Genomic DNA, 14919 nt, shown 5'->3' with positions numbered 1-14919 from the left:
TCAACATCAAAGAAAATACGTGTACACAGAATATTGATTCAAACTCAAATTCAATGAAACTAGGGCAAGCGACTGACAAAAAGGTTTACCAGGCGAATCTTGAAAAATGGAGAATAAAATCAGGCATTCGGGAAGAGTAAGCATCTTCTGCTTCATTGACGAAACCTGCCATGTAAAAACTGATTACAGCATTACAGCATAAAATGCCACGTGCTCAAATGATAACTAGATCACCAACACGATACCAACACAATGCACACTAGCAAGCAGCAAACATGTCCAGCTTCATATCGTACAAGGACATCGAATGTTTTCCAATGAAGTCATTATGACGACCGTAAAACTTGCCTTTATTTGTCATCTGCCCGCATATCCCGAAAGTCTTTGTTGCGAGTTAAAAGGGACTAAATGGTAAGATTTTCGTTTCATAACTGTAAAATAAAAACATTATAACATTTAAATATATATTAAAGATTGTGTACTTTCTGTTAATTATTATATTTCAAAGTTTGCATAACCATTTTATCAACAGCTTCAAACAATTAAAATAAAATAGCAGCGACCCAACACTAATTCATACCATTATCGTTCGGAGAGCGTAAACAATGCCTTTGCGCATGCAATTTTAGATTCAGATTAATTTATTTCGCTTTGTCATGTGTATGGCGTGAAGCAAGAGGTCATCTTACAAAGTGAGAATTGAAATATGGCTGGCATATTAAGTATTAGCTAATTACATAACTATACATAGAAAGAAAACATATCAAAATGGCGGGTGAAAATGAGGTGGGGGCTGTTATCGGAGATTTAGACAGGGGTGGTTGGTATAATGCTCAGTGATTTTTAAGACTCAGATATTTGAGTCCTTACTCATGCTTTTCTGTGGGACTCATTCAAATTTTGGGAACCTACTATACTTCTTAATACTGGGACTCATCAAAAGTTTGAAATTCATGTCCTAGATTCACTTGAAAAATCCTACAAAAATCACTGATGGTATCAACCAGTGATTGACAATATGGTTTAGTGTCTATATCACATGCTAAAACTACTTCTCCTAACCAGAAAGCAAACTTGGTACAAATTCAGGCAATGATCGATTTACACAATTTGAAAGATTCAGTATGACAAATAAGAAGGAGCGAGGAACATGTAGATAATGTGTTTATATAAACATGTCTGCGATGATAGAACAATATTTTTCCTTTTTCGCGAGATCTGTACAATAACAATCATTTCGTCTGGAAATTAATCATATGTCACTTTTCTAGACATTTTGATGTTATCATTTCGGCTAGCACCTGTCATGGCTTTTAAACACATATGTATGTCGACTGTTTGAACAATTTGTATAAAAATCTGTGTCCAAACAGTCCCCCCATCAAGTATGAAATTGCATGCCAAGAATCCACAGCAACGGAACCTGATGTCCCAGGTAAGAAGTTCCAGGTGAGAGAAAGTAGGAACTAAAGTCCGGACGAACATTTTCTTTGACTAGGTCAAAGTCAAAATTTAGGCCATAATGACCTCATTTTGATACAAGACAAGCAGTATGAACGAGGGACAAGTGGTGTAGACGATAAAACTCAAACTAACTGTTTCTTTGATGTAGGTCAAAGACGTTAAGACGGATGCACGGACGAAAGTATGGACGGACAATGCTTTCCGATGGGAGATTAATTAAGATGCCTTCACTTTTAATTACCAGAGATACTCTTAAACAAACATTACAAGTATTTTATCATTATTCGTGATACTTTAAAGGTGTTCTGCGTGTTTGTCACGTCCATCGCAGTGAGATCCTCTACTAAGATGTCCTGGAGATGGACCTGTACAATGTACAACTATTCTGACTTGTATCCGGATCCCATTGTCTTTATATTTGTGTAGCTATATTGGTTGTAATTCAATTTCGAATGGTATAATGTTTTTCTTGAGACTCCTAATCCGTCCATATTGCAAAGCGATGTTTCTTTCTTTATTTATTTTCTTTCTTTCGTTCTTTATTTATTTATTCATTTATTTTATCTGAAAATGTTCATTTCTGCTAATTACAAAACATAGTGGCTGTCACAGACTTATTATAAATTATTGTTTAAAGAAATGCAATGACATGAAATAAACAATAATGAAAAGTTATTGATGCATAAAATCGGTAATAATATAATTAACGCGACACAGTATAAAGATCGAGATCTCTCGGGATAATAAAGAGTTCTGAATGAGCCAGAATATATGTTGTGTTCTAGCCCTGGAGAAGGTACTAGATATGCCGATGTCAGTTATATAATGACCATCAGTAAAAAAAACTGTAGCCAGGTTGGAGAAACAACTGACTAGTCGTTGTGTCACAACAGTTTTACAAACAATGGACCAGAAATAACACCGGCATTAATTGTACGGAACCTTTGCAAATTTTCACAATTTCAACTTCTGGTGTTTACAATTTCTTTGCACATATTTTCTTGCGTCATGTAACTCAAAACCTGTGATAAACCTGACATGTGGTTTAGATCGACAAACTCGAGCGCTCAGTACGAGAAGAAAGACAACTCGTGGAACACGTATATTTCCCTTCTTCTACCTACCCACGGTCAATGTGAAATAGTGACAAGGTTTGTTACTCCAGGGAGGAGGAAATCCAACATATATTTCTTTAATTATGTTTTATGCCCTCGATTCAAAACATCGGGGGCATATTGTTTTGTGCTGTCTGTCTGTTGTCTGTCTGTTGTCAACTTTAACCTAAGTCATACGTATTGCACCGTAAGATGTCGGACTTTCATATTTTGCATGTGTGTTCCTTGTGACAAGACTTTTCCGGCGGTATCACAATTTTTCAACATGCGACCTTGGCAGTGACCTTTAACCTACATTTGTAAAACATTAACATTGGCCATAACTATTGCGCCGTAAGAGGTATGGCTTTCACATTTGGCATGTGTGTTCCTTGTGATAAGACCTTCTCGTTGGTACCAAATTGTTAACCATGTTATCTTAATCTTGTTGTAACCGGGGGTATTTCATAAACACACCTTGTCTTTTATATTCTAGGGGTCATAGATCTTGGTAACACATGCATTACCTTTCAGAGAAATGTTTTATCGTTTCCTTGAGTGTTTAATTGGCCAAGTATAGACAAAGTTATGACCTGACGAATTAGGAAATATGTATAGAAATGGCTAGTTAAGATTAATTTCAAATTTTCTTTAAAATATATTTATATATACAATGATTAGAAGAATTCATTACATTTCCAAATTTAATTATATGTCCCTACGTATTTCGGCGAATTGAAATTGAAATTGAAATTTTCAAGGGGTGAAAATCTGAACGCAGCACTCCAACGTGAAATTCCCGTATTCCAATATTATAATAAAAAACAGAAGAACGACAATCATATCATTTCAAATTTTCTTTAAATATTTATGTCGATATTTTGAATATCTAAAACTTTGTTTGAATTAATAACAATTTCACGTTTGGACTCTGCGTCACCGTTTTCGCCACCCGAAAAAATGCAAATTGCTGTATTTATTTTTTTATCGCTATCTTTTGTAAATTTTCAAAATCCGAAGACACTTTTCTAAATACACAATACAAATTGCAACATTCAGTATAAAACAACAAACATCAGCATTCTCTCAGTTGTTCTAATATCAAAATTTCTTTATTTAACCTTTTTATCCATTATCAAATATTACCACATGGAACCTCGGGTAAGCAATCTTTTTGTCGTATTTTTTTTAAGAATTGAAGACAAACCCGTTAGCAAACACTTTTTCAAAGACAAAACATTTCACTTAAAGGTCAAGTATAATGTATATGTATATATTACTAACATTAACGACCATTGCAATATAAAAACATTTTAAAACATATGTTCAATTTTCACTTATATATATATTTAAACCATGAGTTGGGAATTCTTGCCAAGTCCCTGTGAGCCAAAAATACCTTACTTTAATGTAATTTGTACCTATATGAAGGTGTCTACCAAAATGTATAAGACTTCGATAATTTTTTTCCATAAAAACTGTCCATTCTTACAATAGCATGACTTGGTCTTGGTCACCAAGAAGAATGGTCTGGTAATCCATGTTAATGATGATGGATAGGTTATACCGATTGAGCTATAGAGCAGTTCTCTTTATCTCGATCGGAGTAAACCAGAGGTTTTAGGTTCGAATTTTAACGGAGATATTGAAATTTAAAAAAAAAAATCATCTATTACAACGGGATAACTTTTCGTTACTGTACGAATGCAAAGCTAACTCAAATAAAGATAGACGTAACCACGAGAAAACCTTTTAGATTAACAAATCCCCTTAAAATGTTATCAATTTGTTTTTTAAGGAGAGGGCTGGGTATCCTAATTTCATCTTTAAACTATTGACGATGAACTTGATAATAAAATTTCACATGAAATAAACAAACGTTAAGAATGAAAAGTCAAGTGATAAGAAAGACTTGTAGCGTTACTGTTGGTGTGTAAACTGCATTTCTGTACAGACATTTTAAATGACACGTTCGTTACCTTGAAATATCTATTTTTGAAAAAAAAAATGCGGTTTACACAAAGCAAAAGGAAAATTGATCCTATATATACATCTGTCAGGTTTTTAATTCGCTTTTAATACATGATGATCATAATTCATTGTATGATGTACGAACTAACGGACCGACAATTGATGGAATAGCAAAACAGCTGAATCCAATTTGTTGGAAGGCGGACAGATAACTACTGAGGTTGTGAAATACAGGCAGTAAACAGAAAACATTTCCACATTAACATCTTTTTATTTCATTTTTATGAAATATTTTAAACATTTACCTTTTAATTTTTCAATTATTTGGTTTACATAAATCAAAGAATGTAAATTAGAACAAATGCAATAAGAGATTCACACAAATTTTTACCGCAAGCGCACAGCGGCTGGACTTCCTACGCACCGGACTTCACGTCTACCAACTTCAAAACCAATCTTGTTGGTAAGGCCAAATAGAAAATACAAATCGGAAATGTAAATATTATTTCAAATCTTTCTTTTTTTTCTTCAAATACGAAGCGTTGAATAATAAAACATGGCACCATATCAAAAATATGTAACCATGGTATTAGTGATTGCTTCTTGGTACATTAAAACTGAGTATTAGATACGTTTTGCTCTTCACGGCCAATGAACGATAGAAAACTAAGTTTTCTGTTGTTATCTTTGATGTCTTATGACAGCGTCTAAAACGTCATGGTACTATATCATCTAGTTTGATAACTTAGTACCAGTTCAGTATTCTCACTATAGCAGTGTTTTAAAATGCGACTCTAACTAAGGAAACTATTTATATGAGGGCCGTTCTTTAAACTCCGAGAAAAATTGCAAAAATAGTCAGTTATTGACGCTCAGTAGACCCATGAACATATGGTATTTTAAGGTAAAACGATAAAAAGGCGTACTTTCAATGTAAACGTTCATCACAGTAGAGGTACGAAAACTATTTTTATTAGAAAAAAACTTTAGTGTGGTCTGCTGTCATTTCGAACTGTTTGTGATTCACCAAGGTCCGTGACGTCAGACACATCGTCATTGGTCTGGAATGCATTGTTAATATAGCTGTGTCCATTCGATACATGTTTCGTGCATTTAAGTTGACTTCCGTTTCTAGTAACAATCACGTGACCGTTAGACTTCTCCTCAATGTTAGCATTATCCACATCCGTAATATCCATATTCTCTCCAGTGTCCGTGACCTCTGTTGCGGAATCTGAAGCCTGACTTTTTGCTGGAGTTTTGATGCCGGAATCTTCGGATATAAATCCGGACGCGCTGTCCGTTTCCTCACTTTTTGGAGAAGCAGTCCGTTCACTTCTTTTCTTCCGCCACCACCACCAAATCGGTCTTGACGTGACGTACGCAGGGGTTGTGCGTTCCTCATGAGTCATATGACGTAACAATCGTTCTGCGTGATTCCTGATGTCATCAGTTGGCTCAACATCGTGTTCAAAGTAATCGGCGCCATATAGCTCTTCCTCCAACGTCATACGCAGTCCTATGGTGAGGTCAATGCCTTTTAGAATGATTGATGACGTCACGACCGTCCATGCGATGATGGCGGCTATTGCTAATAACTGCACGCCGAGTAGATACCAACCGCCACCCTACAACGAATAGTTAAGCAAAGTTAGATAAAAGTAAAATAAAAAGTGGGCGTGTAGAATATCATTATTGCGCAAAGGAATGTTTAATACCACTGAGAATATCAAGTGCTTGTTATAAGATTTGGAAAACTTCACTGCTGTTGTTGTGATTTGTGTACACGTCAAAATGATGTCTCTGGTTTTTTCTCTTACCCAGAATAGGCCGTCATGAAAACTAAAGGACTTTTCCACATTGTCTTTGGTGGCAAATAATCCACAGCTGATCATCCCCCACAGAGATCCAGCAAGGTGTACCGCTGTAGCTCCAACAGGGTCGTCTATCTTAAGTTTCACTAATAAAGCTTCCGCTCCAGCTGTGACGCATGCGCCTATAGCACCAATGACAACAGCCACCCAGGTCCTAGTTACGGCACAAATACCTGGTGGAAAACAATCTAAGGTTTTACATGGTCTTCTGTCAGTCAACATCTGGGCCATTTTTAGGCGTGGTCTGTGGGCTGCCTCACTGGCCACCATTCGGAAGGACTGCCGCATGCATCAAGCAAGAAGAGTAATGTTTCATGACAAAAATCATTAAGAATATACCAAAATGGCAGCATTATCATACTTAAAACTGAGATTCCATAAAACTTGGGTATCTTCTCCTTCATACGGTCAATCACCTTGGTCAATCCAAGGGCAAAGACCATAACCAATGTACACAGATCAAACCGCTTCTCTGTTTCCTGAGTTAGACAAAACGCTACCTTAAGGGAGCATGGAATCAAACGCCTCGAATCTTCACCTAAGGTTTCGTAAGCCAATGCTCTGATCATATTAATTTTCCTTCGTTAAGTACACTTTGTGTGTCATACATCTGTACACAATTCCAACACAACTCACCTGTTATACTCACGAGAGATCCCAGAATTCCGTTCACCAGCAATGCGATGTCATATTTTCCTTTGTGGATGAAGAAACTGTAAAACGGAAAATATGTGCACTTTTTCATAAGTTGAAACAAGACGGAACTTTAACAGCAGCAATCCCTAGTGCACATCTCGGAACCCACCTGTACGTATAATCACTGTACAACACCTAACCAGTCAATTGGACATATGCATGCTGAATCTGCCATATATTAAACATGTTGGTATTTTGACTATGACTGTTTTAATTAACATTGTCATTTTGTAAAGTGTTTCGAACACTTACCAAAAAACACAGATATAAAGATAATACAAATATTCAAAATCTTGTTATTTTATCATTTGACGCTGCGGAGTAAAGTTGAGGCGTGCTCCGACCAAAACAAATATTACTGCGCGCGTCCGGTTCCAGAACTAGTCAATCCGACTTGCCACTAACGAACTGTGCGTGAATAAACAGACGCCACAAAATGGATCACCGGTATCGCTGTGGTGTGAAAGTTACTCCCAAGACAACAGGGGGAAATTGTAACAAATTGTTAACTTTTCAAACGAAAGTGAAATATACGCATGCGGCTGAGGGATACAAAGTTGTAGGAACACTGTCAATGCGACCTCCAGATGAATCCAAGTAAACTTTTAGGAATAGCTTGAAATCAGATTACTTGTGGCAGTTTCTTAAGCATATAAAATCGTATTTTTTGGCATTTGCCTGTTAAAAAGATTAGGAACGTACCTTAATGTAAATGCCATAGTTCCCCCACCACAAGCTGCCAGTATTGTTGTCGCTGCTGATCTGTTAAAAAGCAAGACAATATTTGAAGTATAATGGAATCTTCCACGCATTCGGGGGAGGGGGGAGCAGATCTAGAGAGAGAGAGATGGTAGTTAACTCGAGGGCATCGACTATTACGTTATATGACACGAGGTACAACGAATGTTAGCAACTTGATAATTTTTTTCAGACGTTGAGATATCGTTTCCAATCAACATTTATCGTCTTTTGATATGTTCGCATGATTTCAATATATTTATGTCACTTAGCATATAAATATGAAGATTTTAGAATAATATATTTTCTAACATGCACGTTTTCCTGTAAAAAATACCATACAAATGAGTTTTTTTTCAAATTCATTATATTTTCTGTAGTTTTTTCTACAGTGGTAATATCATATCTATGAATGTTAGAAAAAACATCAAACAAAATTACTACCTGGCGGCTAACTTCCATTTTCCGCCACTGATACCAAATGTACTACCACAGTTGAAACCGAGCCATCCCCACCTGAAAACAAAAAAAAGTTGGAAATAATAATATATATTTGTCTGTGGTATAAAATTCTTATACACAAAGAAATGAAACATTGCGTGTTATGTGCTCGTGAAAGATGTAAAATTAAGTTGTCTCAAAGTGTTTCACTGGAACATTGCATTCATTCCAAATAAAAAAGTAAACTGATATTTGTAAAACAAACGATTGTTTCTTACCTGAAAGATAACGTTGTATTTCATAACAAAATGTACAATTTAGTTTCCAAAGCTTTTCATGTTTTGTTTGCAATCAAGACAACTTGGCAAAGTTTTTGTCATAGAAAAAACAGATTGTTTAGAAATGCCTTCTATGATTGCTGAGTTACATCAAGACAAAAAAAAAAAAAAAAAAAATCTTTAATTATGCAAATTTGAGTTCGTAACTATGGCAACAACAGCTGAAACAACAAATAATTATCAAAACAATGTATCAGTGGTGTAATTAAAATTTAAAATTTGGAAAAGATTTTCGAGTTAAATTAAGTGTTTTAAAATTTCATGGATTTTGGGGTCAATAATGGCCGAAATCATACGAAGTCAGTCCTTTCTCATCGTATTGCGGTCATTTGATTGAAACTATACCTACTAATCATTGTAGAGACATTAAATGTACGTAAGTGACGAGAAAAATTCTCGGATATTCGGTAATGGTGGTTTGTCTATAATTGTGTCGGCGTCGTTCATTGCTGTACAGATAAAAGATAAAAACTTTCGAATTTTATTTATCAAAATCTTCTGAAGTGGTAATTCGTCATCTAAGACTGTTAGACCATGATTGTTTGACTAAGACTGTTAGACCATGATTGTTTGACTAAGACTGTTAGACCATGATTGTTTGACTATGACTGCTAGACCATGATTGTTTGACTATGACTGTTAGACCATGATTGTTTGACTATGACTGCTAGACCATGATTGTTTGACTATGACTGCTAGACCATGATTGTTTGACTATGACTGTTAGACCATGATTGTTTGACTATGACTGTTAGACTAAGACTGTTAGACCATGATTGTTTGACTATGACTGCTAGACCATGATTGTTTGACTATGACTGTTAGACTAAGACTGTTAGACCATGATTGTTTGACTATGACTGTTTGACTAAGACTGTTAGACCATGATTGTTTGACTAAGACTGTTCGACTAAGACTGTTTGACTATGACTGTTTGACTAAGACTGTTTGACTAAGACTGTTAGACCATGATTGTTTGACTAAGACTGTTCGACTAAGACTGTTTGACTAAGACTGTTAGACTAAGACTGTTAGACTATGACTGTTTGACTAAGACTGTTTGACTAAGACTGTTTGACTAAGACTGTTAGACCATGATTGTTTGACTAAGACTGTTTGACTAAGACTGTTTGATTATGACTGTTTGACTATGACTGTTTGACTAAGACTGTTTGACTAAGACTGTTCGACTAAGACTGTTTGACTATGACTGTGAGACTAAGACTGTTTGACTAAGACTGTTTGACTATGACTGTGAGACTAAGACTGTTTGACTAAGACTGTTTGACTATGACTGTGAGACTAAGACTGTTTGACTAAGACTGTTTGACTATGACTGTTTGACTATGACTGTTAGACCATGACTGTTTGATAAAGACTGTTCGACTAAGACTGTTTGACTATGACTGTTTGACTATGACTGTTTGACTATGACTGCTAGACTAAGACTGTTTGACTAAGACTGTTTGACTAAGACTGTTTGACTATGACTGTGAGACTAAGACTGTTTGACTAAGACTGTTTGACTAACACTGTTAGACTATGACTGTTTGATAAAGACTGCTAGACTATGACTGTTAGACTAAGACTGTTTGACTAAGACTGTTTGACTATGACTGTGAGACTAAGACTGTTTGACTAAGACTGTTTGACTAAGACTGTTTGACTATGACTGTGAGACTAAGACTGTTTGACTAAGACTGTTTGACTAAGACTGTTTGACTATGACTGTTTGACTAACACTGTTAGACTATGACTGTTTGATAAAGACTGCTAGACTATGACTGTTAGACTAAGACTGTTTGACTAAGACTGTTGACTATGACTGCTTGAATAAGACTGTTGGCTAAGACTGTTAGACTAAGACTGTTAGACTATAACTGTTGACTATGACTGCTTGAATAAGACTGTTTGACTATGACTGTTAGACCATGACTGTTTGACTATGACTGTTGGCTAAGACTGTTTGACTGTGACTGTTGGCTAAGACTGTTTGACTAAGACTGTTACATGACAATTACAGGTACGTAGGCAATGTGTGAAGTTCTCAGATGTTCAGGAACGATGGTCTTACAATTGTGTCTGTATTGGTTTTGCTGCAAATCTTCTATCTTATGATAAAAGACGATCCGCGAGTTTCTCCGTATTGATCCAACTTTGTTGTAGTGAAACGCGGGTCAGTGTCGAATCCTTATGATAAGAAACTTCGTGACAAAAACCGAAACAGTCGCTGTAAGCTTGGGTGATTTGAACAGTCCTAGTGGTGTTGATATGGGAGCTCATTGTCCTGTCTTTGTACTTATTGTACATTTACGTGTCACCAATCAATACTTGTCACTAGCGCTACAATAAATCTACCATAAAAGGAGTGATATGGTAACTGAAGGACTAGAACACCAATCGCCATGGACATGGGGTGTCGAACCATCTGAGGTTGAGAAGACAAACGTTCTAAAAGAGGTTTTGTCGCCCCGTAATTGTCAGGATGTACATAGGTGTCGCCACTGATCAAGGAATGCAATACAATTGAAGTGAATTTATGCCAGTACATCATATTCTTCTACTTAGTATTACTATAACTAGGAATGCATACCACAAAATGAAGAGTCCTAGAAGGGCGTTGACCGAGTTACCGTGATTGACAGTTCCGCCTTCTTTCGAAAATCGCCCATAACGAGGCTTCACCATAATGGCGGCAATCAAAGCAGTAGTTCCGCCCACTAAATGGACAGGTCCTACGCCCGCTACGTCGACAACATGAAGCTTCCTAAGCCATCCACTAGGCGCCCAGATCCAGTGAGCGGGAAAACTGTACACTAGTGTGTTCAGGAGACAGAACACTATGTAAGCTGACAGCTTGGTTCGCTCAGCTACGGCGCCTGAATTTACAAATGTTGAAATGTCAAATTTTATGTCAGTTCAAAATTGCTACTAGTCGACACTTTTAATTAACAACATACTGAAAATAGAACAGTTGCTCTCATAACACAACCAATAGAAGATTAGAATATTGTTTCGATGACTACACGGTCACCTCCATCAGACAAATGACCAGTGTGGAGTGTTCTAGCACTAACGTACGAGATGGTACGGAATCGACACACTTTTTTGGCTGCACTAAAATCCTATGTACACTAAGGTCGAAAATAGTGTGACGAGATGGTAAACAGATTAAAGACTAAAAAATACATTGGTGGTAAAACTGAACTGTAAATGTTTTCATCAGTTAACTGTGTGTTTTTTCTGCTACTTAGGAGATGTTCCATATGTTGTAATCGGGAACTTTGAATATCATTGTATTGTTTCTGGTAGAGTGCCGCGATAGTAATAGTGAACTGAAATACCTGATACAATGGTAGTAGCCGTGGTACAGAATGAAGCTTGGAATATGAACTTGGAAAACACCGTCCCCATGTGTTTCTCGTCTGCAAGATAAGAAGAGTGAAGTCAAAAGATCTTGATACAAGAATGGAACACGAGTACAGTATTTGTTATATAGAAAGAAAACTATCTTCTTCTTTTTGTTTCTTTTTCAAACGTCTACCTTGATCAGTGGCGTAGCGAGGCCTTCATTCAATTGCATGCTTGGGGGTGCAGGGGCGGCAGCTGAAGGTATTTTGATTACAGCATTGTAATCATTCGAAATTATTAAAAAGACCAGCATATATAAAGATTATAAAGATTTTAATCTCACTTGGAAAGTTTCCGGAATATATCGTCGCAACGGTATATAAAACAAATCGCGAGAAAAGAATCATGCACATTATGGAAATAGATTAATAAACAAGAAAAAGAAAACATGTTTTCTCGAATTTTATTCTTGCATGCTTGAGCATGCAAGCATGCACGGACGCTACGCCACTGTTGATGTGATATTCTGTTTTAGATACAAAAATACTCTCCTAAAGAATAAAACTGTAAGAAAAAAATGTTATTTTTCACCAATAAAAACCTTGTTTTGGACTGATATTTTGTTGATTGTAACCCAACCAATATATTATACTATAACTAACCTGGATCTAAAAGGAAGGCTCCGACTCCACTGAAGCCGTTGGAGCCTGAAGAGTCCCCAAACGTCAGTCCGTAGCCAATGGTCCAATATGTCAGTCCCCCAAACACCACATCCACTACATTTTTTACCATGATGTTCACCTCATTCTTTCGGCTGGCCATGCCACTTTCCAGAAGTCCAAATCCTGCAACATCACATCGCAAGTACATTGAAATGTGTTTTCACAGCATTTTCCTACAGAACTTCCTCGCAAAACAACATTGATATATCATGCATTATTCGAAAAATGCCGTACGGAGACACTAACCTGCATGACGTGATGCTGTTTTTGGGTTACTATATTGTGACACGTGATGGCATTCCGGTTACTATATTGTACCACGTGATATCATTCGGGTTACTATATTGTGACACGTGATGTCATTCGGGTTACTATATTGTGACACGATGATGTTTAACCCGACTTAATGGCGAATCACACAGATATCAACATGCATGTATGGTGATACACGAAGATATTAACCTGCCCTGTATTGGAACACACGAAGATAGTAGCCTGTCTGTATGGTGACACACGGAGATAGTAACCTGTCTGTATGGTGACACACGAAGCTATTAACCTGTCTGTATGGTGACACACGAAGATAGTTGCCTGTCTGTATGGTGACACACGGAGATAGTAACCTGTCTGTATGGTGACACACGAAGATATTAACCTGTCTGTATGGTGATACACGAAGATAGTATCCTGTCTGTATAGTGACACATGAAGATATTAACCTGTCTGTATGGTGACACAAGGAGATGTTTACCTGTCTGTATGGTGATACACGAAGATAGTAACATGTCTGTATAGTAACACACGAGGATAGTAACCTGTCTGTATGGTGATACATGAAGAGAGTAACCTGTCTGTATGGTGATACACGGAGATGCTTACCTGTCTGTATGGTAACACACGAAGATAGTAACCTGTCTGTATGGTGATACACGGAGATATTAACCTGTCTGTATGGTAACACACGAAGATAGTAACCTGTCTGTATGGTGATACACGGAGATAGTAACCTGTCTGTATAGTAACACACGAAGATAGTAACCTGTCTGTATAGTAACACACGAAGATATCAACCTGTCTGTACACGGAGATGTTAACCTGTCCGCATGGTGATACACGAAGATGTTTACCTGTCCGTATGGTGATACACGGAGATGTTAACCTGTCTGCATGGTGATACACGGAGATGTTTACCTGTCTGCATGGTGATACACGGAGATGTTTACCTGTCTGTATGGAAATACACGGAGATGTTTACCTGTCTATGTGGTGATACACGAAGATTTTACCTGACTGCATGGTGAAGATGATAAAGGAACTGGTGAGAATCCACGTGGCGTCGTCAATCCAAGCCTCGAGATCGTCTTCAGGGGAGAGGGTCGTTGCTACAGTTGTCGTCCAGCAGTTTGTCGTTGTCCAGTTTGTTGGGGGACTGACAGTCGTCATGTTATCAAACGACATCTTGATCTTTAATTATTCTCCGGTGCTGAGTTCCCAAGAATTATCTGAAACATTCAACAAAAAAAATTGATGGCATTGATTACCTGATTATAACGGTTTTATACACAGAAGAATTTTAATTACACATTCTGTATAGCTGTATACATGAAAATGTCAGAAATCTGCTATACGTTTCACAAATTGATTACCCACAAACCCAAGGTATGGCAATAGTGACACGCTTGGTAGATGACTTACGAGCCATACAAATACAAGTGACACAATAGAACATGACTGAAAGGTATTGAGGCTTTAGAGCAAAAATATAGAATTTCCTTACGTGTTTTTATTAATTTCCATAATAGAAATGTAATTTCATCTTTCTTGTTTTGCCTCTGGCCAATTTTAGATTTAATCCATGCAATTTTCTGATAACTTGAATAGTTTTACTATTAATCAAGATAAACAAGTAGCGTTGAAGAGGCGGTATGATAACAAGCCTTTGCTTGAACGGTAATCGTTCAACCGTAACCCTCTAAATAATTTAGAGATTGAAATATACAACATACATTTTATCGATTTATTGAACAGAGAAAATAACCTGATCAGTCACTTGGAGTTTATTGACAAAAGATATTTTATGACGTTTTGGCGACATTTCATAAATGTAATATTTTATAATCGCAGTTGTGTATGCCGTCTTTACAAAAAAATCCACGGTGATGATAGTTTCCATAGACCTTATTGTTTCACATGTAAACGTTATATCCTTGTCAAATCTCCATGTAAGTTC

The 14919-nt window shown here is 36.8% G+C and overlaps 1 protein-coding gene across 1 annotated transcript; it reads right to left on the bottom strand.

The window, feature by feature from the left end:
- Positions 1 to 5515: 5515 nt before the first annotated feature.
- On the bottom strand, positions 5516 to 14147 carry LOC132555501 (ammonium transporter 2-like). The gene is made up of 9 exons (XM_060219850.1): positions 13976 to 14147; positions 12630 to 12812; positions 11961 to 12041; positions 11210 to 11495; positions 8282 to 8353; positions 7802 to 7861; positions 7040 to 7116; positions 6350 to 6576; positions 5516 to 6157 (listed from the first exon to the last, which is right to left on the bottom strand). The coding sequence occupies exons 1-9, from the start codon at positions 14145 to 14147 to the stop codon at positions 5516 to 5518; spliced, it is 1800 nt and encodes a 599-aa protein (XP_060075833.1).
- Between the last annotated feature and the right edge of the window lie 772 nt (positions 14148 to 14919).

The sequence above is a fragment of the Ylistrum balloti genome, unplaced genomic scaffold, assembly GCF_031769215.1.
Source record: "Ylistrum balloti isolate Yb309-2 unplaced genomic scaffold, AGI_CSIRO_Ybal_v1 Utg370502, whole genome shotgun sequence".
Taxonomy (NCBI): Eukaryota; Metazoa; Mollusca; class Bivalvia; order Pectinida; family Pectinidae; genus Ylistrum; species Ylistrum balloti.
The sequence above is the reverse complement of the archived record's forward strand: the minus strand, read 5'-3'. Positions and strand labels throughout refer to the sequence as shown.